At 40.2% G+C, this 27,598-nt stretch overlaps 1 protein-coding gene across 4 annotated transcripts; it reads left to right on the top strand.

Annotated features, from left to right (window-relative positions):
- The first annotated feature begins 29 nt into the window (after window positions 1-29).
- Window positions 30-27,598, top strand: CENPL (centromere protein L). 4 transcript variants are annotated; one of them, XM_010367369.1, is made up of 6 exons: window positions 30-531; window positions 663-756; window positions 13,397-13,571; window positions 18,876-19,127; window positions 23,632-24,174; window positions 26,619-27,598. In XM_010367369.1, the coding sequence occupies exons 3-6, from the start codon at window positions 13,404-13,406 to the stop codon at window positions 26,688-26,690; spliced, it is 1,035 nt and encodes a 344-aa protein (XP_010365671.1). In that variant the 5' UTR covers window positions 30-531; window positions 663-756; window positions 13,397-13,403; the 3' UTR covers window positions 26,691-27,598. The 4 variants fall into 4 exon arrangements, with proteins under 4 accessions (XP_010365671.1, XP_030791733.1, XP_030791735.1 ...); XM_030935873.1 differs by having other exon boundaries at window positions 187-457; XM_030935875.1 differs by lacking the exon at window positions 663-756 and having other exon boundaries at window positions 237-457.

Raw genomic sequence — 27,598 nt, 5'->3', positions numbered from 1 at the left:
CCGCCCTCTAGTGCCCAAGATTACGGGAAAGGAATTCAACGAATCAGTGGTGAGGTGCCGCCGCCATGCTTACTACGGGCGGAAATTTGAGAGAAAGCTTCGCACCGGTAGGAAAACGGACGAGCAACCGAGGACGGTTGGAAAGGTTGACGATAATGGTTAAGTGGCTCGGCCTTGCCCTCAGTTAAAATGGCAATTTTAGTTGCTTCACTGATACGGAATCGGTGAGGCGCTAAGGAGGCTTCCTGCGTGGAGCCGCAGAGCGAGTCGGGAAACGATTTTAAACTGAAGACGCGGCGGAGGACCGAATTGCCTTTTCACAACGGCGTGATTTCAGAGCTGGGCTGGTCTCTGACAGGCTCAGCTGAAGAGGGACGGGTTGGGACGCACTGTCCTTTTGCCCTTCCCCCTTCGCCAGCAGAAGCTGACTCCGCAGGAGCGAGGGTCGCAGAGCTGGGTGAGCGGAAATGTCCCTCCCAGAGTGAAGTCGCAGGGCCCGCCCCGCGTCTGAGGGAGTGGAGGTCTTCCTGGGTGCGTTTGTGTCTCTTGTGAACCCACTTGTGGTGGAGCGAGAGGGAATTTGGAAGGGCCAGGGGTTAGTCTGGCCTCTCTCTTAGCTGTCACTTTGGCGGGGTTTTTTCTTTCTTTCTTTCTTTCTTCAGGGGATTTCAGTCTCGACATAGTTTTGGAGCCGGACTTTTGAAGAATGATTGATGAATCCGGAATGGGTGACAGCGTCATCACGGCATTTTATTGGTAAAAATGCTTTGTATTGGTTCCGGACTTGCTTTAACTTTGTATTTGCCCTGCTGTGTGGTCATTATCTTCACAATACTTGTGTATTAAGGTGTGTTTAAGCACTACATGCATAATACCCGGCTAAGTATTGGCATTAGGGCGGCTGGATTTAGGTATTGGTGGCAGTGTAGAAAAGTGATCAAGTCAGAGCCCCTTCACGGACTAACCACAAGAGAAACAACAAAGCTTTACTTGTGTGCTGTGAACTACAACCGCAAGCGGAATTGTCAAGAGAACTAGCCCTGCCAAGCTCTGGAAAACTTGTGAGGAGATGGCACATGGAAAATGGATAAGATTTGCTCAGACAAACGGGAGTAGGAAGTATTTTTAATTGTCGATAAGGTGAATAAAAAAGCAGGGAGAATAGTAGAGTGATCATCTGTCTAGAGTAGGGGGTGCATGTTTGGCTATAGGGCTGTGATTTAACCTTTTAAAGAATTGACTGCTGGAACTTTCTTCACTTCCACCTCCCCTTATCCCCCAATGTTGTATACAAAACCTTAGAGGAAGTGTATGCAGAATGTTGGATTTTGGAAAGGCTACTTGGGGTAAGAACTGAAGCAGTAGAAAATGAACCTGGATAGGATCAGATAATAAGATCAAATACAGTAGTGCCTTGAAAACCAGACAGGAATTCTGATTCTACTTCATATAGATGTATGGGAACTGTTATGGGATCTCAAGCAAGGTAATGGTAAAAGTGGTGACAATGAAAGACTGATGATGGATTAGGGAAAGGGGCTAAGATTGGGAAAAAGATAAGTAGCTATAATTGAGAATGAGAGTGAAGCCCACATCTAAGAGGACAAGTGTATATCTTTTTAAGAAATATGTCAGAGGCCAGATGTGGTGGCTCGTGCCTGTAATCCCAGCACTTTGGGAGGCCAAGGCAGGCGGATCATCTGAGGTCAGGAGTTCAAGACCAGCCTGGCCAACATGGTGAAACCCCATCTCTACCAAAAAATACAAAAATTAACCAGGCATGGTGGTGCACGCCTGTAGTCCCAGCTACTTGGAGGCTGAGGCAGGAGAATCACTTGAACCTGGGAGGTGGAGGTTGCAGTGAGCCAAGATCACACCACTGCACTGCAGCCTGGGAGACAGAGTGAGACTCTGTCTTAAAAAAAAAAAAAAAGAAATATGTCAGAATTTGATGATAAAGTTAACAAAGTAACAAAGTTAACTTTTTAGATGTAAAGGTGATGTTGAAGGAAGAGTAAAAGATGATGAAAGTATTTTTTTAGTAGGGAAAGAAAACGGAAAAATGGAATTATTACTGAGCAAAACAGAGTACAGTAGTTGGCAAAGAAAGATTGAATGAGATGTGAAGTGATGATTAGTTTTGAACTTAATGAGTCTGACAACATGAAAGTTTAACATCTTATAGGAAGTTGGAAATGCAGGACTGGGTTGCAGCTGTAATGGTCTGAAGATAGAGATTTAGGAGTCATATAGAATGATTATTTTCCTATGTAGAATGAATGATTTTCAGAGTCTGGGGCCACCTATTATTGGAACATGAGGGAAAAAAAGAATCAGTAAAGAAATTGGAACTATAAAAAGTAAGGAGGAGGAAAGCCCCTAAAAAATGGAGTGTCAGGAAACAAGGTCCCAGAAAGTTTAGAGGAGGAAGGATGAACAAACTTGATGAACAAAGTATTTGGCCATGGTTTTGGCAAAAATAATGATCTTCAAAAGTGCAGTTTCTTTATAGTGATAGATGGAAAAAAGATTGCTGAAGAGTTCTAGTAAAATACTTATTAGTAACTGGAGGCAGTAGGTGTGGACCACATTTCCAGGAGATTGGTCTCAGAAGGAATGAGATGAATTGGATTTAAACACAAATTTTTAATGTTAGAAATACTAGAATATGCTTGGCAATGAAAGAAAAGGATCCTGTATAGGAGTGATTAAAGATAATAGAGAGGTGAAGTACAGCCTGGTGTGGCAGTGCATGCCTGTAGTCCCAGCTACTCAAGAGGCTGAGGTGGGAGGATCGCTTGAGCCCAGGAGGTCGAGGCTGCAGTGGTATTGGGCCACTGCGCTCCAGCCTGGACAACAGAGTGAGACCCTGTCTCAAAAAAAAAAAAAAAAAAAAAGTTGAAGTACACAAAGGAGATGGTGTCCAGAGGAGATCAAAGTAAGAGGACCTTTTTGCTTCTGATTGGAAGGAAGAGTATTGGGACAGTAATATATTGATTCAAGGTATATTTATAACATCTTGATTATTGTGCTGGGCAAAATTACACATTCTTGAGTGTGAGATGAGAAGGTAGAGTGAATATAACTCGTTTGCTAATCTTTAATTCATGGATTGGGCTATTTTATTTTACTTTAACATTAAATACTCAACGGACATGTTTTTTCAAAACCATCCCTCTTAGTGCCAATAGTGTTTTTCTCATCTCATTTATTGCTAGACTTTTTAAAGTCACCTAGACTTTAAAATCTTTTTGGAATTCATAGCATTTCTCTTTTAAGGAGTCAAATTCAGCAGGGCTTATGTTGCCTCATAATTGATCCCTGTTTAAAAGGCAACGTGAAAGAAGTAGCTAAGTGCACTCATTGCAGAGTTAGACTGTCTGGATTCAAATCCTAACTCTTCCACTCTAACTGGTTGACTTTGGTAAGTTATGTTACTTGTCTGATTTCCTGTTTGTCAGCTGGGAGCATGATCTACTTCATGGGGTTGTTTGAAGATTAAATGAGAAAATATAAAGGTCTTAGAAGAGTACTTGAAACATGATGAATGCTCAATAAGTGCTAGCAATTATTGCACCAAGTAACAAATTTGAAGGAAATATTCTGTGTAAGTAGTACTGATTAAAATTCCCTTTGAAATAGGTAATTCAATGTGCATTTAAAGTTAGGATGCTTTAGAGTAGCTGCTATTTAAATTGTGTGGTGTGTGGTGTAGAGTCCTGTATTCACCACAATGAAGATACAGTTCTATCACCACAAGGAATTCTTGTGTTGCCTTTTTATAGTCACATTTATGTCCCTCCCACCCTCTTACCTTTCCCTAATCTCTGTCAGCCATTCATCTGTTCTTCATTCCTTTAATTTGTCATTTAAAAAATGTTAAATGTATGAAATTTTATATGTGACCTTTTTGGATTGGCTTTAACATCCAAGTTGTTGCATGTATCAATAATTTGTTTCTTTTCATTGCAGAGTACTATTACATGGTGTGGATGTACCACAGTTTATTTAATCATTCACCCACTGAGTCATTTTCAATTTTTGGCTACTATGAATAAAGCTAATATGAATATTTGTAAAAATAAATAAATAAATTGTGTGGTATATGAACTTGCTCTGGACATTATTTGAGCTTTAAGGACAAATAATGCTACATGTTTAGTTTATGTATTTATTTATTAATTAGAGAGGATCTCACTCTGTTGCCCAGGCTAAAGTGCAGTGGTGTGATCATCGCTTTACAGCCTTAAACTCCTGGGCTCAAGCATTCCTCCTGCCTCAGCCTCTCAAGTGGCTAGGACTACCACCGTGCCAGGCTAATTTTTTTTTTTTTTTTTTGAGAGATGGGGTCTTGCTATGTTGTCCATGCTAGGACTACATGTTTAATTTATGGAGTTTTGTGCAAAATATAAATGGTGTCCTAGTCTAACATATTGAAATTGAAGATACAGGTTAAGCATCCCTAATTAGAAAATCTGAAGTCTGAAATGCCCCATAATGTGAATCTTTTTGAGCACTGACATGATGTTGAAAGGAAGTGTTCACTGGAGCATTTTGGATTTCAGATTTTTGGATTAAGGATGCTTGACCAGTGTGATACAAATATTCCCAAATTTGACAAAATCTGAAATCCAAAAACACTTTTGGTCCTAAGCATTTTGGATAAGGGATGCTCAACCTGTACTATTTTAAATATAATACCATTTAAATATGGACCGGGTGCAGTGGCTAACGCCTGTAATCCCAACACTTTGGGAGGCTGGTGGATCACCTGAGGTCAGGAGTTCAAGACCAGCTTGGCCAACGTGGTGAAACCCTATCTCTACTAAAAATACAAAAACAAACAAACAAAAAATGAGCGAGGCATGGTGGTGCGCGCCTGTAATCTCAGCTGCTTGGGAGGCTGAGGCAAGAGAATTGCTGGAGCCTGGGAGGCAGAGGTTGCAGTGAGCCGGGATCGTGCAGTTGCACTCCAGCCCAGACAACAGTTAGACTCCATCTCAAAAAATAAAATAAAATGAGTAAATATAGTAATACAACTTTTTATTCGTAAAAAACTTCTCAAAAGGGTAATTGTGTAGTAGTTGAGATTTATCATAACTTTGTTGTTGTTGTTGTTGCTGAGATGGAGTCTTGCTCTGTCTCACCCAGGCTGGAGTACAGTGGCGTGATCTCGGCTCAATGAAGCCTCCACCTCCCAAGTTCAAGAGATTCTCCTGTCTCAGCCTCCTGAGTAGCTGGGACTACAGGTGTGTGCCACCATACCCAGCTAATTTTTGTATTTTTAGTAGAGACGGGGTTTCACCATGTTGGCCAGGCTGGTCTCAAACTTCTGACCGCAGGTGATCAACTTTTCCTTGGCCTCCCAAAGTGCTGGAATTACAGGCATGAGCCACTACGCCCGGCCGAGACTAATCATAACTTTGAAATGATAATTCCTTTTAATGAAAATGGTATTTTAATTTTGTGTGTCTTTTTTTTCTTGAGAGGGTCTTGCTCTGTCACCCAGGCTGGAATTCAGTGGCATGATCACATCTCAACTGCAGCCTTGACCTCCTGGGCTCATGCAGTCCTACTTCAGCCTCCTGATTAACTGGGACCACAGGCGTGCACCACCACACCTAGCTAGTTATTTTTTATTTTTTGTAGAGATGGAGGCTTGTCTCAGACATCTGGGCTCAAGTGATCCACCTGCTTCAGCCTCCCAAAATATTGGAATTATAGTCATGAGCTACCATGCCTGGCCCTAATTTGCAGGTTCTATGAAATACTTCCATTTAATTGAACCAATACTTGTTTAACAATTAAAGGACACTCAGCATTGTATTTGGGTAATTATACATACATTGGGAAATATAAAGCATGGTTTCAGTGACAGTAGCTTAGTATTACTGGGGATACAAGAAATACACACTAAAAAATGGTACAAGGAAGTATATGAACAGGGGCTAAAATGAGTGGTACAGACTGGGTGATTGAGGAAAGTTATGTGTGCTGATATATCTCCAAGGATGTTGTAGAACATTCTTGAGGGATTTTTTTCAGACTTTGAGATGAGAACTCATACAGCACACACACACATGCATACTCTGCTTCCAGGAATGAGCCACTGATAACAGATAACAGATAAAAGTCTATGTCATAGGTATTTCAGGACCAAAAGGTTAAAAACACCCTACTTTGAAAGGAGATCAAATTTCTAGCATGGTCTTAAAGGAGGTGAGATGGGAAAAGGACACTTAAGGTAGGGAATATAGTTGAGAAGCAACCACATGAAGATAAGAATATGTTTATGTCCCAGGTTGGAGAGGAGAATTAGGAAGATAAGGAGAAGCTGAATTAGAAAGACCTTAAACCCAGCAGAAGAGTTTAGGATTTGTCTTGTTACTGTAAAGGTTGTTGCACAGATAAAAAGTCTATTTCTGGAAGAATGGATTACTCTTAGTTTCGGAGAACTCTTAGTTGTGGCTAAGGAATTAGCTTTGTGAAGGGATGACAGATTCTGTTTTTTGTTTTTTTTTTTTTAACATTTTTTAAAAATTAATTTTTTTGTTGTTATACTTTAAGTTCTAGGGTACATGTGCACAACATGCAGGTTTGTTACATAGGTATACATGTGCTATGTTGGTTTGCTGCAGCCATCAACTTGTCATTTACATCAGGTATATCTCCTAATGCTATCCCTCCCCCAGCCCCCGACCCCCTGACAGGCCCTGATGTGTGATGTTCCCTGCCCTGTGTCCAAGTGTTTGCATTGATCAATTCCCACCTGTGAGTGAGAACATGCAGTGTTTGGTTGTCTGTCCTTGTGATAGTTTGTTGAGAATGGTGGTTTCCAGCTTCATCCATGTCCCTGCAAAGGACATGAACTCACCCTTTTTTATGGCTGCATAGCTTTCCATGGTGTATATATGCCACATTTTCTTAATCTAGTCTATTATTGATGGACATTTGGGTTGGTTCCAAGTCTTTGCTATTGTGAATAGTGCCGCAGTAAACATACGTGTGCATGTGTCTTTATAATAACGTGATTTATAATCCTTTGGGTATATACCAAGTAACAGGATTGCTGGATCAAATGGTATTTCTAGTCTTGAGGAATCGCCACACTGTTTTCCACAAAAGTTGAACTAATTTACACTCCCACCAACAGTGTAAAAACATTCCTATTTCTCCACATCCTCTTCAGCATCTGTTGTTTCCTATTGTTTTAATGATCGCCATTCTAACTGGCATAAGATGATATCTCAATGTGGTTTTGATTTGCATTTCTCTGATGGCCAGTGATGAGGAGCATTTTTTCATGTGTCTTTTGGCTTCATAAATGTCTTCTTTTGAGAAGTGTCTGTTCATATCCTTTGCCCACTTTTTGATGGGGTTGTTTGTTTTTTTCTTGTAAATTTGTTTAAGTTCTTTGCACATTCTGGATATTAGCCCTTTGTCAGATGAGTAGATTGCAAAAATTTTCTCCCATTCTGTAGGCTGTAGGTTGCCTGTTCACTCTGATGGTAGTTTCTTTTGCTGTGCAGAAGGTCTTTAGTTTTTTTTTTTTTTTTTTTTCCAAGACGGAGTCTCGCTCTGTCACCCAGGCTGGAGTGCAGTGGCACAATTTCGGCTCACTGCAACCTCCGCCTCCCCGGGTTCAGTGATTCTCTTGCCTCAGCCTCCCAAGTGGCTGGGATTACAGGCACACATCACCACGCCTGGCTAATTTTTGTATTTTTAGTAGAAATGGGGTTTCACCATATTGTCAAGATTGGTCTTGAGCTCCAGACCTTGTGATCCGCCCGCCAGAATGCTGGGATTACAGGCATGAGCCACAGCGCCCGGCCTGGTCTTTAGTTTAATTAGGTCCCATTTGTCTATTTTGGCTTTTGTTGCCATTGCTTTTGGTGTTTTAGTCATGAAGTCCTTGCCCATGCCTATGTCCTGATTGGTATTGCCTCGGTTTTCTTCTAGGGTTTTTATGGTTTTAGGTCTAACAATTACATCTTTAATCCATCTTGAATTAATTTTTGTTGTAAGATGTAAGGAAGGGATCCAGTTTCAGCTTTCTACATATAGCTAGCCAGTTTTCCCAGCACCATTTATTAAACAGGGAATCTTTTTCCCATTTCTTGTTTTTGTCAGTTTTGTCAAAGACTGTCAAAACAGCATGGTACTGGTACCAAAACAGATATACAGATGGTTCTAGATGTGTGGTGTTATTTCTGAGGCCTCTGTTCTTTTCCCTTGGTCTATATATCTGTTTTGGTACCAGTACTGTGCTGTTTTGGTTACTGTGGCCTTGTAGTATAGTTTGAAGTGAGGTGGCATGATGCCTCCAGCTTTGTTCTTTTTGCTTAGGATTATCTTGGCAATGTGGGATCTTTTTTGATTCCATGTGAACTATGAAGTAGTTTTTTCCAATTCTGTGAAGAAAGTCATTGGTAACTTGATGGGGATGGCATTGGATCTATAAATTACCTTGGGCGGTATGGCCATTTCACAATATTGATTCTTCCTGTCCATGAGCATGGTATGTTCTTCCATTTGTTTGTGTCCTCTTTTATTTTGTTGAGCAGTGGTTTGTAGTTCTCCTTGAAGAGGTCCTTCACATCCCTTGTAAGTTGGATTCCTCAGTATTTTATTCTCTTCGTAACAATTGTGAATGGGAGTACACTCAGGATTTTGCTCTGTTTCTCTATTATTGGTGTATAAGAATGCTTGTGATTTTTGCATATTGATTTTGTATCCTGAGACTTTGCTGAAGTTGCTTATCAGCTCAAGGAGATTTTGGGCTGAGATGATGGGATTTTCTAAATATACAATCATGTCATTTGACTTTCTCTTTTCCTAATTGAATGCCCTTTATTTCTCTCTCTTGCCTGATTGCCCTGGCCAGAACTTCCAACACTATGTTGAATAGGAGTGGTGAGAGAGGGCATCCTTGTCTTGTGCCGGTTTTCAAAGGGAATGCTTCCAGTTTTTGCCCATTCTATATGATATAGGCTGTGGGTTTGTCATAAATAGCTCTTATTATTTTGAGATACGTTCCATCAATATCTAGTTTTTTGAGAGTTTTTAGCATGAAGGGCTGTTGAATTTTGTCAAAGGCCTTTTCTGCATCTATTGAGATAATCATGTGGTTTTTGTTGTTTCTGTTAATGTGATGAATTACATTTATTGATTCGCATATGTTGAATCAGCCTTGCATCCCAGGGATGAAGCTGACTTGATCATGGTGGATAAGCTTTTTGATGTGCTGCTGGATTCAGTTTGCCAGTATTTTATTGAGGATTTTCGCATTGATGTTCTTCAGGGATATTGGTCTAAAATTCTCTTTTTTTGTTGTGTCTGTGCCAGGTTTTGGTATCAGGATGATGTTGGCCTCATAAAATGAGTTAGGGAGGATTCCCTCTTTTTCTGTTGATTGGGATAGTTTCAGAAGGAATGGTACCAGCTCCCCTTTGTACATCTGGTAGAATTCGGCTGTGAATCCATTTGGTCCTAGACTTTTTTGGTTGGTAGGCTATTAATTATTGCCTCAATTTCAGAGCCTGTTATTGGTCTATTCAGAGTTTTGACTTCTCCCTGGTTTAGTCTTGGGAGGGTGTATGTGTCCAGGAATTTATCCATTTCTTCTAGATTTTCTAGTTTATTTACGTAGAAGTATTTATAGTATTCTCTGATGGTAGTTTGTATTTCTGTGGGATTGGTGGTGATATCCCCTTTATCATTTTTTATTGCATCTTTTTGAGTCTTCTCTCTTTTCTTCTTTATTAGTCTTGCTAGCAGTCTATCAATTTTGTTGATCTTTTCAAAAACCAACTCCTGGATTCACTGATTTTTTGAAGGGTGTTTTTGTGTGTCTATCTCCTTCGGTTCTGCTCTGTTCTTAGTCATTTCTTGCCTTCTGCTAGCTTTTGAATGTGTTTGCTCTTGCTTCTCTAGTTCTTTTAATTGTGATGTTAGGGTGTTGATTTTAGATCTTTCCTGCTTTCTGTTGTGGGCATTGAGTGCTATAAATTTCCCTGTACACTCTGCTTTAAATGTGTCCCAAAGATTCTGGTACATTGCGTCTTTGTTCTCATTGGTTTCAAAGAACATCTTTATTTCTGCATTCATTTTGTTATTTAACCAGTAGTCATTCAGAAGCAGGTTGTTCAGTTTCCATGTAGTTGTGTGGTTTTGAATGAATTTTTTAATCCTGAGTTCTAATTTTGATTGCACTGTGGTCTGAGAAACAGTTTGTTGTGATTTCTGTTCTTTTACATTTGCTGAGGAGTGCTTTACTTCCAATTATGTGGTCAATTTTAGAATAAGTGCAATGTGGTGATGAGAAGAATATATATTCTGTTGATTTGAGGTGGAGAGTTCTGTAGATGTCTGTTAGGTCTGCTTGGTGCAGAGCTGAGTTCAAGTCCTGGATATCCTTTTTAACCTTCTGTCTCATTGATCTGTCTAATATTGATGTTGGGGTATTAAAGTCTCCCAGTATTATTGTGTGGGATTCTAAGTCTCTTTGTAGGTCTCTAAGGACTTGCTTTATGAATCTGGGTACTCCTGTATTGGGTGCATATATATTTAAGGTTAGTTAGCTCTTCTTGTTAAATTGATCCCTTTACCATTATGTAATGGCCTTCCTTGTCTCTTTTGATCTTTGTTGGTTTAAAGTCTGTTTTATCAGAGACTAGGATTGCAACCCCTCCCTTTTTTTTGCTTTCCATTTGCTTGGTGGATCTTCCTCTGTCTCTTTATTTTGAGCCTGTGTGTGTCTTTGCATTTGAGATGGGTCTCCTAAATACAGCACACTGATGGGTCTTAGCTCTTTATCCAATTTGCCAGGCTGTGTCTTTTAATTGGGGCATTTAGCCCAGTTACATTTCAAGTTAATATTGTTATGTGTGAATTTGATCCTGACATTATGATGTTAGCTGGTTATTTTGCCCGTTAGTTGGTGCAGTTTCTTCTTAGCATCGATGGTCTTTACAATTTGGCATGTTTTTGAAGTGTCTGGTACTGGTTGTTCCTTTCCATGTTTAGCGCTTCCTTCAGGAGCTCTTGTAAGGCAGGCCTCATGGTGACAAAATCTCTCAGCATTTGCTTGTCTGTAAAGGATTTTATTTCTGTTTCACTTATGAAGCTTAGTTTGGCTGGATATGAAATTCTGGGTTGAAATTCCTTTCTTTAAGAATGTTGAATATTGGCCCCCACTCTCTTCTGGCTTGTAGAGTTTCTGCCAGGAGATCTGCTGTTAGCCTGATGGGCTTCCCTTTGTGGGTAACCCAACCCTTCTCTCTGGCTGTGTTTAACATTTTTTCCTTCATTTCAACCTTGGTGAATCTGACAATTATGTGTCTTGGGGTTGCTCTTCTCGAGGAGTATCTTTGTGGTGGTCTGTGTATTTCCTGAATTTGAATGTTGGCCTGCCTTGCTAGGTTGGGGAAGTTCTCCTGGATAATATCGTGGAGAGTGTTTTCCAATTTGGTTCCATTCTCACCATCACTTTCAGGTACACCAATCAAACGTAGATTTGGTCTTTTCACATAGTCCCTTATTTCTTGGAGGCTTTTTTCATTTCTTTTTACTCTTTTTTCTCTAATTTTGTCTTCTTGCTTTATTTCATTAATTTGATCTTCAGTAACTGATATCCTTTCTTCCACTTGATTGAATTGGTTATTGAAGCTTGTGCATGCATCATGAAGTTCTTATGCCATGGTTTTCAGCTCCATTAGGTCATTTAAGGTCTTCTCTACACTGTTTATTCTAGTTAGCCACTCGTCTAATCTTTTTTCAAGGTTTTTAGCTTCCTTGCGATGGGTTGGAACATGCTCCTTTAGCTCAGAGAAGTTTGTTATTACCGACCTTCTGAAGCCTACTTCTGTCAACTTGTCAAAGCCATTCTCCGTCCAGCTTTGTTCCGTTGCTGGTGAGGGGCTGTGATCCTTTGGAGAAGGGGTGTTCTGATTTTTAGAATTATCAGCTTTTGTACCCTGGTTTCTCCCCATCTTTGTGGTTTATCTACCTTTGGTGTTTGATGTTGGTGACCTACAGATGGGGTTTTGGTGTGGATGTCCTTTTTGTTGATGTAGATGCTATTCCTTTCTTTTTGTTAGTTTTTCTTTTACCAGTCAGGTCCCTCAGCTGCAGTCTGTTGGAGTTTGCTAGAGGTCCACTCCAGACCCTGTTTGCCTGGATATCACCAGTGGAGGCTGCAGAACAGCATTTTGCAGAACAGCAAATATTGTTGCCTGATCCTTCCTCTGGAAGCTTCATCCCAGAGAGGCACTTGCCTGTATGAGGTGTCATTCGGCCCCTACTGGGAGGTGTCTCCCAGTTAGACTACACGGGGGTCAGGGACCCACTTGAGGAGGCAGTCTGTCTGTTCTCAGTGCTCAAACACCATACTGGGAGAATACTGTCTTCAGAGCTGTCAGACAGGGACATTTAAGTCTGCAGACGTTTCTGCTGCCTTTTGTTCAGCTATGCCCTGCCCACAGAGGTGAAATCTATAGAGGCAGTGGGCATTGCTGAGCTGCGGTGGGCTCCACCCAGTTTGAATTGCTTGGCCACTTTGTTTACCTACTCAAGCCTCAGCAATGGTGTATGCACCTCCCTGCCGCCAGGCTACTGCCTGGCAGGTCAATCTCAGACTGCTGGGCTAGCAGTGAGCAAGGCTCCGTGGGCGTGGGACCTGCCGAGCCAGGCACGGGAGAGAATCTCCTAGTCTGCTGGTTGTCAGGACCGTAGGAAAAGCGCAATATTTGGGTGGGAGTGTCCCAGTTTTCCAGGTAGTCTGTTACGCCTTCCCTTGGCTAGGAAAGGGAAATCCCTGGACCCCTTGCACTTCCTGAGTGGGGCAACGCCCCGCCCTGCTTCGACTCACCCTCCATGGGCTGCACCCACTGTCCAACCAGTCCCAGTGAGATGAATCAGGTACCTCAATTGGAAATGCAGAAATCACCCGTCTTCTGTGTTGATCACGCTGGGAGCTGCAGACCAGAGCTGTTCCTATTCAGCCATCTTGGAACCAGATTCAACAGATTCTTGAAAGAAAAACTCAGTAGAATGTGCTTAATGACTGTATGTTAAAGAATGAAGGTGGGAGACTACATGAATTTAAGTTAACTTAGCAAATTGACAGGAATTTGAAAATGGATCAGTTAGCTTTTTGAAGGAGGAAAAGAAGTTGAATTAGTTTTGAACATACACTATGTTTGAGGTGTCTGTAAGATATACATAAAAGTGGGCTATAGCCAATAAGGAATATAGGACTTGGTTTAAAACTGGGAATAGGGAGGGGAAAAGAAAGAAAGAGAAAAGATTCCTTTAGAGTGAGGAGAGGAATCAGTGAAACTGAGCATCAGTTAACTTTTTAGTGCTTAGAATTCTGGTTTTATTTCTTCTTATGTAGACAGACCATGGATTCTTATGATATACCAGAATCAACTCCTAGTGCATCCTCAAGACCTGAAGATTACTTTGTAGGTGCCACTCCTCTGCAGAAACGATTAGAATCAATCAGGAAGCAGACTTCATTTATCCCGACTCCACCTCGGAGGAAAATTCCCCAGTGTTCACAGTTGCAGGTATGCTTTTTGTATCCCTTTGTGTTAGTCAATAATCGAGAATATCTGTGAACAAAACATTTCAATTTTTGTAACTATAGTATTCTTAGTATCTTCTTAACCCGTCAACTAATAAAATAAATGAGAAACAAAGAAACAATTTCATAATGACCAGTGCTATCTCTTTTATGTCTTTTATTTGTTTTTTATATTTGTATTTATTCATTTATTTAGAGACAGAGTCTCGCTCTGTCGCCCAGGCTGGAGTGCAGTGGCGCAATCTCTGCTCACTGCAAGCTCCGCCTCCTGGGTTCATGCCATTCTTCTGTCTCAGTCTCCCCAGTAGCTGGGACTATAGGCGCCCGCCACCACGCCTGGCTAATGTTTTGTATTTTTTAGTAGAGACGGGGTTTCACCGTGTTAGCCAGGATGGCCTCGATCTCCTGACCTTGTGATCTGCCTGCCTCAGCCTCCCAAAGTGCTGGGATTACAGGCGTGAGCCACTGCGCCTGTTTATTTATTTTTAAAGTAGTTTTCAAACATACAACCCATATATATACCAGGAATTTTTATGTATTTTAACGTCCTTTAATCTGAATCATGTCCACGGTATTTTTTTTAACTTTTATTTTAAGTTTAGGGGTATATGTGCAGGATGTGCAGGTTTGTTATATAGGTAAACGTGCGTCATGGGGGTTGGTTATACAGATTATTTCATCACCCAGGTGTTAAGCCTAATACCCATTAGTTATTTTTCCTGCTTCTCTCCCTCCTCCCACCCTCCACTCCCTGATAGGCCTCAGTGTGTGTTGTTCCCCTCTATGCGTCCATGTGTTCTCATCGTTTAGCTCCCACTTATAAGTGAGAACATGTGGTATTTGGTTTTCTGTTCCTTTGCTAGTTGGCTAAGGATAATGGCCTCCAGCTCCATCCGTGTCTCTGCAAAGGATATGATCTCATTCATTTTTATGGCTGCATAGTGTTCCATGGTGTGTATGTACCACATTTTCTTTATCCAGTCTGTTATTGATGGGCATTTAGGTTGATTCCATGTCTTTGCTATTGTGAATAGTGCTGCAGTGAGTATAGCATGCATGTGTCTTTATGGTAGACTGATTTATATTCCTTTGGGTATATACCCCAGCAAGGGGATTGGTGGGTCAAATAATATTTCTGTCTCTAGGTCTTTGAGGAATTGCCACACAGTCTTCCACAGTGGTTGAACTAATTCACACTCCCACCAACAATGTATAAGCATTCCTTTTTCTCCACAACCTCACCAGCATCTGTTATTTTTGACTTTTTATTTTTCTCCACAACCTCGCCAGCATCTGTTGTTTTTTGACCTTTTAATAATAGCCATTCTGACTGATATGAAATAGTATCTCATTGTGGTTTTGATTTGCATTTCTCTAATGATCAGTGATGTTGAACTTTACTTCATATGATTTTTGGCCTCATGTATGTCTTCTTTTGAGAAGTATCTGCTTGTGTCCTTTGCTGACTTTTTAATGGGGTTGTTTTTTCCTTTTTTTTTTTTTTTTGAGAGAGAGTCTCGCTCTGTCACCCAGGCTGGAGTGCAGTGGCATGATCTTGGCTGACTCCGCCTCCCAGATTGAAGTGATTCTTCTGCCTCAGCCTCCTGAGTAACTGGGATTACAGGCATCCACCACCATGCCTGGCTAATTTTTTTGTATTTTTAGTAGAGACGGGGGTTCACCATGTTGTCCAGGCTGGTCTGGAACTCTTGACCTCAGGTGATCCACCCTCCCCGACCTCTCAAAGTGCTGGGAGTCTTACTCTGTCAGCCAGGCTGGAGTGCAATGGTATGATCTTGGCTGCAACCTCCGCCTCCTGGGTTCAAGCGATTCTCCTGCCTCAGCCTCCCAAGTAGCTGGCATTACAGGTGCCCACCACCACACCCAGCTACTTTTTTTGTATTGTTAGTAGAGACAGGGTTTCACCATTTTGGCCAGGATGGTCTTGAACTCCTAACCTCGTGATCCACCCGCCTCGGCCTCCCAAAGTGCTGAGATTACAGGCATGAGCCACCACGCCCGGCCTGGCCCATTTTTTTCTTGTAAATTTGTTTAAGTTCCTTATTGGTACTGGATAGTAGACCTTTGTCAGATGCATGGTTTGCAAAATTTTTCTCCCATTCTGTGGGTTTTCTGTTTACTCTGTTGATAGTTTCTTTTGCTATGCAGAAGCCCTTTAGTTTAGTTAGATCCCATTTGTCAAGTTTTGCTTTCATTGCTATTGCTTTTGGCATCATTGTCATGAAATCTTTGCCTGTACCTATGTCCTGAATGGTATTGCTTAGGTTGTCTTCCAGGGTTTTTATAGTTTTGTGTTTTACATTTAAGTCTTTAATCCACATTGAGTTAATTTTTGTATATGGTATGAGGAAGGGGTCCAGTTTCAGTTTTCTGCATATGGCTAGCCAGTTATCCCAGTACCATTTATTGAATAGGGAGTCCTTTCCCCATTGCTTTTTTTGTCAGGTTTGTCCATAGTATTCATTTATCTTTAATGACATTGACATTTTAAAAGAATACAGTACAGCCTTCTTTTCCTCTTTAAAGTAGAATATTCCTCATTTTGCATCTGTCTGGCATTTTTTCATGATTAGATTGAAATTAGTATTTTTGGCTAGAATATTGCATAGGTGCTGTTGTGTCCTTGTGAATCACATCTTGAGGCACACAGGCGACATTAATTTTGATCATCCTGTCAAGGAGTTCTCCAATTTCTTTACTTTGTTTATGTACTGTTTTTTCCCTCTTTGCAACTAGTAAGCAGTTTGTGGAAAGACAACTTTAAGGCAGATATTCTGTTAATTGTCAAAATTTCTTCTTAGACTTGGTTTACACTGGTAATTTTTTCCTGTTCCCATCTTTATGGTTTTTCCTGTTCCCATCTTAATGGTTTTTTTTTCTGTTACCATCTTTTGATTTTTTCCTGTTCCCATCTTAATGGTTTTCCAACTCCAGCACTCCCTTCATGTTTACCAACTGGCCTTTGATATTCTATTGTAACACTTCTCCTTTTTTCTTCATTTATTTATCTATTTATTATTGGTATAGGCTCATAAATTCCTTTTTTTAAGGATTTTTAATTTATTACTAAATTATTTTGGTATTTAAATTGTCCCAGATTTGTCTGGTGGCAACATGCTCTGTTTTGATCATTTACAAACAACCCTGAAGGTATATAGCATTAATAATTTCTAATTTTACTGAAGCAGGAAATAAAATCCTATTCAATAAAAGTTTGGTGTGTGGTTTTGAATCACTTAGCTAGGGGCCTGGCTGATCAGTCACTCTCATTGTAGCTTTTTCTCTGGTCAGTAGTCTCATATCCCAAGATACGGTTGTATATGTAGTACTGGGGATATGAAACAAGTTTTATTTCTTTGTGACAATTTTCTTTTTTAAAAAATTTCTTCTTAGAGACAGGGTCTTGCTTAGTACAGGGCCTCACTCTGTCACCAAGGCTGGAGTGCAGTGGCACAATCATAGCTCACAGCAGCTTCTAACTCCTGGGCTTAAGTGATCCTCCAAAGTATAGCTGGGAATAACAGGCACATGCCACCATGCCTGGTTAAGTTTTTAAAGGTTTTTTTTTTTTTTTTAAAGTAGAGATGAGGGTCTCACTATGTTGACCAGGCTATTCTTGAACTCCTGGGCTCAAGCATCCTCCTGCCTCTGCCTCCCAAAGTGGTGGGATTACAGGTGTCAGCCACCATGCCTGGCTTTCTTTGTGACAATTTTCTTAAAGAAAAATTTCAATTGCTGGTAATGAAAGTGTTGATTCTTAACCAGAAAACATAAATTTTATATAAATTGAATATTGGAATGTTCACTTCATTGCTTCCTCATCTCTGTATTTTAGTCATAATAATAAAACAACTTATAACATTTCAATGAATGCTTTAGTCAGAACAAACATTTTTGTCAAGTAGACAACTGTAGTGAAAGTTCTAAAAGATTGTTGGAGCTGTGAGACTATGTCAGGAAGTATGGACTCCATAAAAAAATTCAGTTTGGAAGGAAACTAGGAGCCTACATGGCGGCATATATGAAGGCCCTGAACAATGCCGTGGGGCCAATACAAATGAAGTGTTTTTGTTTTTAATGGTACCTGTGGTTCTAATAGAGCATAGCAAAAAATATTCCCAAATATCTTTTTTTTTTTTTTTTTTTTTTTTCAGGCTAGTCTAGCACAGTAGTGAGAAGGGGGAAGTGGGGGAAGAGTAGAATAAGGAGTTGGAAACAAGGAGTTTGATCTATAACTGATTGTGTACAATCAACTGAGATAACTCATTACCTTTGGACAAGCCCCCAAGTATCTTTTTATTTAATCTGTTGAATTGGGCATGGTGTCATAGAGTAGATTTGCTGCCAAACAATTTTTTTTTTTTTTTTTAAAGAGAGAGTCTTGCTCTGCCACCCAGGCTGGAGTGTAGTGGCATGATCTCAGCTCACTACAACCTTTGCCCTCCAGATTCAAGGAATTCTCCTGCCTCAGCCTCCCAAGTAGCTGGAATCACAGGTCCACACCACCATGCCCGGCTTATTTATTTTTGTATTTTTAGTAGAGACGGTGTTTTACCGAGTTGGCTAGGCTGGTCTCGAACTCCTGACCTTGTGATCCACCTGCCTCAGCCTCCCAAAGTGCTGGGATTACAGGCGTGAGCCACCGCGCCTGGCCCAAACAATTTTTTTAAATTAAGGCTAATCAAATTAGATACTTTAGGAATGGTTACTATTTTTGAAATCTATTAATTTGAAGTTTCTAAAAGTGAAACGTAAATTGTATGTTAAATATATTTATTGGACACTTGTTCTAGATAGTTTTGTTCTAGAGAGAACTAAATAGACAAAATCACTGCTGTCATCAAGCTTATACACCAGTAGACAGATAATAAAAATACAGAAAAATTGCAGACAAGAATATAATGTTGGGTAGTAATAAGTGCTGTGAAGAAAAATAAATCTGGGTGAGGTGATACAAAGTTGGAGTGCGTGCAGGTGCCACTTTAGATTGAGTGGCCTCTTGGATTACATCTGGGTAGAGAACTGAATGAAGTGAAGGAGCTTGCCATGTGAACACTTGGGAGAAGAGCATTCTAAAGAGAAGTTACAGCAAAGGTAAAAGTCTGCTCAAGGATCTGCAAAAAGTCCTGCAAACTCATTTGGTTGGAGTGCAAAAATCAGGTACCCTATAATATATTTGTATTAGATGTTTTAAATGCTGTGATTAAATTCTTATTAATGTTTCCTCATTCTTAAACTTCTTTTGTCTTGATTTTTTTTTTTGTAGGAAGATGTTGACCCTCAAAAGGTTGCGTTCCTTCTGCATAAACAGTGGACTTTATATAGTTTAACTCCCTTATATAAATTCTCCTATAGTAATCTCAAACAGTATTCTAGACTTCTGAATGCTTTTATTGTTGCTGAAAAGCAAAAAGGACTTGCTGTGGAAGTGGGAGAAGACTTCAACATCAAAGTGATTTTTTCTACTCTCCTAGGAATGAAGGGAACACAAAGGGATCCAGAAGCATTTCTTGTCCAGGTATAGTACATAAACAATACTTGCTTTCTAGGGGAAAAGAATCTGCATTTTCTTAGTTTGGAAATTGTTGTGATATTTTCTTAACTGTTTTAAAAATTTCTAAGTTTGTGATTTATAATGTATTTTATGTCTTGTTTGACTAAACTATAATAATTAGATATAATCAACTTAAAAAATTTTTCCTGCGTATGTAGGTAGTTTGTGTACAAAATCATGTTTATTTTTGAAAACTGAGGAAATACATGAAAGTACAAAAAAGTTAAAAATTATAGTTTTAACATTTTGGTATATATGTTTGGTTATCTGTGTCTATATAGTCTTGAAATTGGGATCATATTGCCCATATTTGTACATTATATTTTTACTAATATTGTAGACAATTACTCATGTCATTAGGAATTCCATATTTTTGTGGGTTTTTCTGGGATTAAATTTCTATAAGTAGAATTTTAGTATAAAAATATATATCATTAAATATTGTGATACTTCATGCCAGGTTACTCTCAGAAATGTAACATTTTAAGGCCAGGTGCAGTGGCTCACGCCTGTAATCCCAGCACTTTGGGAGGCTACAGCGGGCAGATCACCTGAGCCTAGGAGTTCGAGACCATCCTGGGCAACATGACAAGATGCCATCTCTACAAAAAATACAATAATTAAATAAATAAATCTGGTTTCTTAATCAATCAAGATAGTTCTATTGCTCTTATATACTACTTACAGGAAGGAATATAAAATGTTGCATTTCTTTTTTTTTTTTTTTTTTGAGATAGGGTCTCATTTTGTCACCCAGGCTAAAGTACAGTGGCACGATCTTGGCGTACTGCAACCTCTGCCTCCTGGGCTCAAGTGATCCTTCCACCTTCGCCTTCAAAGTAGCTGGGACTCAGGTGCATGCCACCACACTTGGGTAAATTTTGTATTTTTTGTAGACAGGGTCTTGCCATGTTGCCCAGGTTGGTCTCGAACTCCTGGGCTCAAGTGATCCACCCACCTTGGCTTCCCAAAGTGCTGGGATTACAGGCATGAACCACCACACTCAGCCTCAGATTTATTTTGTTTATTATTCATGCCTGCTGCTTCTGTTTCTTTTGAGCTAACTAATCTTTTTTTTTTTTTTTTTTTTTTTTGAGATGGAGTCTCGCTCTGTCACCCGGGCTGGAGTGCAGTGGCCGGATCTCAGCTCACTGCAAGCTCCGCCTCCCGGGTTTACGCCATTCTCCTGCCTCAGCCTCCCGAGTAGCTGGGACTACAGGCGCCCGCCACCTCGCCCGGCTAGTTTTTTGTATTTTTTAGTAGAGACGGGGTTTCACAGTGTTAGCCAGGATGGTCTCAATCTCCTGACCTCGTGATCCGCCCGTCTCGGCCTCCCAAAGTGCTGGGATTACAGGCTTGAGCCACCGCGCCCGGCCTGAGCTAACTAATCTTAATAATGGATAAGGAAATTAAGTTCTCAAGCAGTTGAAAAGGACTGACTTTTTGTTTGTATGGATTAGGGGTCAGTAAATCATGGCCCATAGGCCAAATCTGACCTGCTGCTTGTTTTTGTAAATAAGGTTTTATTGGAACATAGTCCCTTTTATTTGCTTATATATTGTCTGTTGCTGCTTTTGTGCTGCAACAGCAGAGTTGAGAAGTTGCAACAGAGACTATATTGCCGGCAAAGTCTGAAATGCTTACTAACCGGCCCTTTACAGAAAAAAATTGGTGACCCCAGATATAGGTCATGGTATTGGCAAAGATCTCAAGATGTTCTAGGATTAGGGTTAGCCTAAAGAATAGTGAATTAAACAAGATAGTGGTATACTGTCTTTTTTTTTTAAAGTGCATGGATGTAAGCTGTCCAAGGCTGGTATGATGCTTGATGAAATAATTAATAATCTAGGCTCTTTCTTCTACTTAGTGCATGACTTTCATCCTAAAAGTTACCTTATGGTCTAACGTAAGATGCCTCCAGCAGCTCTAAACCTTATATTTAAGTTCCAGGCAGGAAGTAGGAAGAAGATGGGAAGGACAAACAGAACCTGATGCAGAGTAAATCTTGCTGAGACCCAATAACTTCTGTTTACATCTTAGTTGGAAGGGAGACTAGAAAAGAATGTTTTTTCAGTGGGTACTCTGCCAGCTTAACTAAAGAGACTTTTTTTTTTTTTTTTTTGAGACAGGTTCTCACTCTGTCACCCAGGTTGGAGTGCAGTGCCACTGTCTCCGCTCACTGCAACCTCTACCTTCTGGGCTTAAGTAGTCTTCCCGCCTCAGCCCCCCAAGTAGCTGGGACTATAGGCATGTGCCGCCATGCCAGGCTAATTTTATATTTTTGTAGAGACAGGGTTTCATCATGTTGCCCAGGCTGGTCTCAAACTCCTGAGCTCAAGTGATCCACCCGCCTCGGCCTCCCTAAGTTCTGGGATTGCAGGCATGAGCCATCTTGCCCGGCCATAAAGGGACTATTTTATTGTGGAAGGAAAAATGGATACTCAAGAGACAACTAGCAGTTTTTGTCAAGTGAAGCACCTGATGCACAGAGAAGTTCTGTGACTTGCATATTATGATGCAAGCATCTACCCTTGTGAGGATTAGAAATGACCTCTTGAATTCCTGGTATAGTGTTCTAATAGTTTTCAAATTAAATCTCATTTCTTGATAGGATTACAGGACTCTTAGGTCATGAAAGTGTAATAAACTTAATATATCTAAGCTTCCAGGTATTTGAGAGTCTTTCAAAATTTCTTGAATAAGAAGGAGAAATATGTTAAAAGGACTGTGTAAACGATCATTTCTGAAGGGGTATGATACAAAACTGTGATCTTAACCTTGGTCTGCTTAATGCTTTAACAGAGTTCTTTGAGTATCTGGAAGGCATGTTTGTCATGTAACTTAAAATTTAAAGTTTGAGGGGTTAGGCAATCAGCTAAAAATATAATAAAAGATCCTCAATTATCTGAATGAATTGTCCAATGAGCCAAATCAGAAGAGATTAAAATTTTAGTAGGAATAAATTAACAGCCTCAGTATAAGTTGGGAGAGATTTACCTATAAAGCAAACATGAATATACAGGGCTAGTTTATATAAAGCTGTCAACTAAAAACCAGAAAACTGCAATGTGAGATTACATTAATAGTATAATCTAGGTTAAAGGTGATGGTTAGTCTTGCAATCAGATCTTTTTCCCCCCTCCTTCCCTGAATCAGACCTTTTCAAAGTAATTATGTTCAATTACTTTAAAATAATGATTCCTATGCAGAATAATTTCAGGGAAGAGTGACTAGCATAGTGAGAGAATGTGAATGTATGTCTTAGGTGAATGGCTGAAGAAACTGGAAATGTTGAACTTAGTACTATATATGATGGGGACCATCAAATATCTGAAGGACTTTTCCTGTAGAAGAGAGATTAGATGTGATTATATTCTACATGCCCAAAAGGAAGAAAGCAGGACTAGTGGGTAGAAAATGTAGGGTCTAACATATAAAAGAACATTTTTTTTTTTTTTTTTTTTTTTGAGACGGAGTCTTGCTGTGTCGCCTAGGCTGGAGTGCAGTGGCGCGATCTCGACTCACTGCAAGCTCCGCCTCCCGGGTTCATGCCATTTTCCTGCCTTAGCCTCCCGTGTAGCTGGGACTACAGGCGCCCGCCACCGCACCCGGCTAATTTTTTGTATTTTTAGTGGAGACAGGGTTTCACTGTGTTAGCCAGGATGGTCTCGATCTCCTGACCTCGTGATCTGCCCGTCTTGGCCTCCCAAAGTGCTGGGATTACAGGCATGAGCCACCGCGCTCGGCCATAAAAGAACGTTTTAAGTTGATAGTGCTGCCTTAGGAAATATTGAAGTCTTCCTTAATGAAAGAATTCAAACATGTTGGATTTTTTGATCTTTCACAGTTCTTTCTAAAGTTGAGGGTTTTGTTTGTTTGTTTGTTTGTTTCAGGGTACTACACCGGGTTATGCCATATTGGTAGCTCTTGTTTTGCATTTTGGTTACACCAAGGTCTTGCCATATATCATGTTTCCACTGTATAAGAATATTGGGGGCCGGGCATGGTAGCTCACACCTATAATCCTAGTACTTTGGGAGGCCAAGATGGGCAGATCACCTGAGGTCAGAGGTACGAGACCAGCCTAGCCAATATGGTGAAACCCCATCCCTACTGAAAATACAAAAATTAGCCGGGCATGGTGGTGCATGCCTATAATCCCAGCTACTTGGGAGGCTGAGGCTGGAGAATCACTTGAACCCAGGAGGTGGAGGTTGCAGTGAGCTGAGATCGCGCCACTGCACTCCAGCCTGGGCAACGGAGTGAGACTCCGTCTCAAAAAAAAAAAAAAAAAAAAAGGCCAATTATTTTGATACGTCCTGTTAATCATTAGGGAGACTATTCCCTCTATGGTTTTTTGCAGGTATTACATTGGCTCGTCTTATTTTTAATGAACTAATTTTGAGAAGATGGAATTTAGAAGTAAATGTACTTTTGAATTTAAGGGACCTGTTTACTTTCTTTGTAGATTCTGTCAAAATCTCAATTGCCATCTGAGAATAGAGAAGGTAAAGTGTTGTGGACTGGCTGGTTCTGCTGTATTTTTGGAGACAGTCTTCTGGAGACTGTTTCAGAAGATTTCACCTGTCTGCCCTTATTCCTAGCAAATGGAGCAGAGTCTAACACAGCCATAATTGGAACTTGGTTTCAGAAAACCTTTGACTGTTATTTCAGTCCTTTAGCAATCAATGCATTTAATCTTTCCTGGATGGCTGCCATGTGGACTGCATGCAAAGTGGACCATTATGTGGCTACTACTGAATTTCTTTGGTCTGTACCCTGTAGCCCTCAAAGTCTGGACATTTCTTATGCAATACATCCAGAGGATGCAAAAGCTCTATGGGACAGCATCCACAAAACACCTGGGGAGGTTACCCAGGAAGAAGTTGACCTATTCATGGACTGCCTTTATTCACATTTCCATAGACATTTCAAGATTCATTTATCAGCCACAAGATTGGTTCGTGTTTCAACATCTGTAGCTTCAGCACATACTGATGGAAAAATAAAGGTTAGTTTGAACAATCTAGTTAAGTAATTTTTCCTCATTTTATGGTTTTAAAAATGTATGATGATTGTATTGTCCACATTGAAGAAACATACTTGAATGTATCCAAGACAACAGAGAGCTTTTATTTTATGGTTTATGGTTTACTAAAGTCTTTAGCCTTCTAGATATAGCCTTATAATAGAAGGACACTATATGCTGTGTGCTTCAGCCTTTGGTAATAATATGAATTATTATTTTATAGTAACTTTGAAACTTTCAAAATTGTTTCTTGTGAAATTTTGAATTAATTATCAGAGTAATAGAGAATTTTGTATGTTAGACAAAATTATAGCCAGAAACACAGAACTAAGATGTCATCTTTATATTCTAGGCTTTTCTATCCTTATTGGGAAAGAAATAATACAGACATTGTTTTATTCTCTGCAGAGTGATTTCTGATAAGAAGTATCAGAAATAGGCCAGGCGCAGTGGCTCATGCCTGTAATCCCAGCACTTTGGGAGGCTGAGGCGGGCGGATCACGAGGTCAGGAGATCAAGACCATCCTGGCTAACACAGTGAAACCCCGTCTCTACTAAAAATACAAAAAATTAGGTGTGGTGGCAGGCGCCTGTAGTCCCTGCTACGCGGGAGGCCGAGGCAAGAGAATGGTGTGAACCCGGGAGACGGAGCTTGCAGTGAGCCGAGATTGCGCCACCACACTCCAGCCTGGGCAACAGAGTAAGACTCTGTCTCAAAAAAAAAAAAAAAAAAAAAGTATCAGAAATAAACTGAGAATTGGCTCCTAAAATATGTTAAAATATACAGCCACAATATACATTCGGTAAATGTTTCTTGTGATCTTGTTACTATGCCAAGAGTTTAACAGACCTTAAATTCTAATCTTTAGAGCAACCCTGTAGTTAGGTGTTTTTTGTGTGTTTGCTTTTTGTTTTTTTTGAGACAGAATCTTACTCTATCACCCAGGCTAGAGTGCAGTGGTGCGATCTCGGCTAACTACAACCTCTGCCTCCTGGGCTCAAACGATTCTTGTGCCTCAGCCTCCTGAGTAGCTGGGACTACAAGCATAAGCCACTACACCTGGCTAATTTTTGTAATTTTACTTTTTTTACTATTTTTACCTTTATTTATTTATTTATTTTGAGACAGAGTCTTGCTCTGTTGCCCAGGCTGGAGTGCAGTGGTGTGATCTCAACTCAGTGCAACTTCTGTTTCCTGGGTTGAAGTGATTCTCGTACCTCAGCCTCCTGAGTAGCTGAGACTACATGTGCCTGCCACCATGCCCAGCTAATTTTTGTATTTTTAGTAGAGTTGGGGTTTCACCATGTTGGCCAGGCTGGTCTTGAACTCCTGACTTCAAATGATCCACTTGCCTTGGCCTCCTAAAGTGTTGGGATTACAGGCATGAGCCACTGTGCCCAGCTAGTTAGGTTTTATTATTATTATTATTATTTTTCCTTTGAGATGGAATCTTGCTCTGTCTCCTAGGCTGGTGTGCAGTGGTGTGATCTTGGCTTACTGCAGTCTCCACTTCCTCGGTTCAAGCAATTCTCCTGCCTCAGCCTCCCGAGTAGCTGGGATTACAGGCGCCCACCACTATGCCCGGCTAATTTTTGTATTTTTAGTAGAGATGGGGTTTCGCCATGTTGGCCAGGCTGACCTCGTGATCCAACCGCCTCAGCCTCCCAAAGTGCTGGGATTATAGGCGTGAGCCACCGTGCCTGGACAGTTAGGTGTTTTTATCCATGTTTTATTTTAAAACAAGGAAACTGAGACCAGGACAGGTTTAAATGACAAGCAAGATAGCTTATCAAGAGGAAGAATCAAGATTTGAACTCTTATCTCTTAGATCCAAGAAGTCAATACTCTGTAAGCACTATATTCATGCTTTTCAAACTGGAGGTCACAGTGCAACAGGTTGGGAAATAATTTTGATGAGAAGAGACTAGCATTAAGAAACAAGAAAGGAAAGAAATAGAAAATATAAAAATGAGAGGTTTGTTTTTTGTTTTAGAGACGGAGTCTCACTTTTTCACCCAGGCTGGAATGCAGTAGCATGATTATAGCTCACTATAACCTTTAACTCCTGGGCTCAAGTGATCCTCCTCCCTCAGCCTTGTGAGCAGCTGGGACTATAGGTGTATACCACTAAACCTGGCTGTTTTTTACATTTTACAGTTTTCTGTAGCGATGAGGTCTCCCTTTGTTGCCCAGGCTGGTCTTGAACTCCTAGGCTCAAGTGATCCTCCTGCCTCAGCCTATCAAAGTGCTGGGATTATAGGGATAAACCACTGTGCCTGGCCAAAAATGAGTGTATTGCATTTGTTAAACTTCATGAATTAAATCCAGAAGTTAGACCAATATAACATTGATTACTCAAATATCAATCTGCTTTGTTATAATTAATACTATTCTAATTATAAATGTCTTCTTTTTCTTTTTGCAGATTCTGTGTCATAAATATCTTATCGGAGTGTTAGCATATTTGACAGAACTGGCAGTTTTTCAAATTGAGTGAAGCCTTATGTGGACTATAAGTTACAGATTATATACTCTTTTTCTTATTGATGACTTGCCTAATTGCTATGCTGAAAGAGACTGCAGGAGAAATAGGCATCTATCTCTGCATCTGTTTTCCCCACCATGCCTTTGGAGTTGCCAAGATGGAAGCCAAGAAGGATCTAGAAGTACAAAGAATATGGTAGTAGATGAGCTACAGCCAGGTGCCCATGTACTAATCACGATAACCTGGCATGCCATTCTCAAAATGCTGAGTTGTTAATTTCTTGTCATCTTTAAATATATATATATATATAGGCTGGGCTTGGTGACTCATACCTGTAATTCTAGCACTTTTGGAGGCTGAGGTCGGTGGATCATTTGAGGCCAGGAATTCTAGACCAGCCTGGCCAACATGGTGAAACCCCTTCTCTACTGAAAATACAAAAATTAGCTGGGTGTGGTGGCGCATGCCTATAATCCCAGTTACTGTGGAGGCTGAGGCAAGAGAATCGTTTGAACCCAGAAGACAGGCTGCAGTGAGCCAAGATTGCACCACTGCACTCCAGCCTGGGCAACAAAGTGAGACTCTGCCTCAAAAAATAAAAAAAAATAAAGTAAATAAATATAGTGTTTATTGTGTTTAAACTCTTAGGATTCAAATGAGATATATCTAATGGATATTTCTGATTTGAGTCTTTAAAACCTTTAATCTCTTTTAAGCATTTTAGACTTGCATTCAGAAAGAATTCTGTCTTCTAAAGACATTTTCCTAGAATTTCACTGCAGAGAACTGGCAATCAAAATCCCCTCAAAAGGGAACTAAGGATTAATGTACACATTTTTTTTAGTCACTAATATGCTTCTGTTTTAAATACAGTTCAACTCCTGTTGCAATGTTGAATTAAATGTTCGTTTTAAAGTGAA

Source organism: Rhinopithecus roxellana, chromosome 8 (genome assembly GCF_007565055.1).
Source record: "Rhinopithecus roxellana isolate Shanxi Qingling chromosome 8, ASM756505v1, whole genome shotgun sequence".
Classification (NCBI taxonomy): domain Eukaryota; kingdom Metazoa; phylum Chordata; class Mammalia; order Primates; family Cercopithecidae; genus Rhinopithecus; species Rhinopithecus roxellana.
Note: the sequence above shows the minus strand (reverse complement) of the source record. Positions and strands in the feature narration are given on the sequence as shown.

What these genes read in the sequence shown, in the direction of transcription:
- CENPL (XM_010367369.1), top strand. Translation starts at nt 13,404, where the DNA reads ATGGATTCTTATGATATACCAGAATCAACTCCTAGTGCATCCTCAAGA. An exon ending in CCCAGTGTTCACAGTTGCAG is followed by an intron (nt 13,572 to 18,875) that starts GTATGCTTTTTG and finishes TTTTTTTTGTAG; the next exon opens with GAAGATGTTGACCCTCAAAA. An exon ending in ATACTGATGGAAAAATAAAG is followed by an intron (nt 24,175 to 26,618) that starts GTTAGTTTGAAC and finishes TTCTTTTTGCAG; the next exon opens with ATTCTGTGTCATAAATATCT.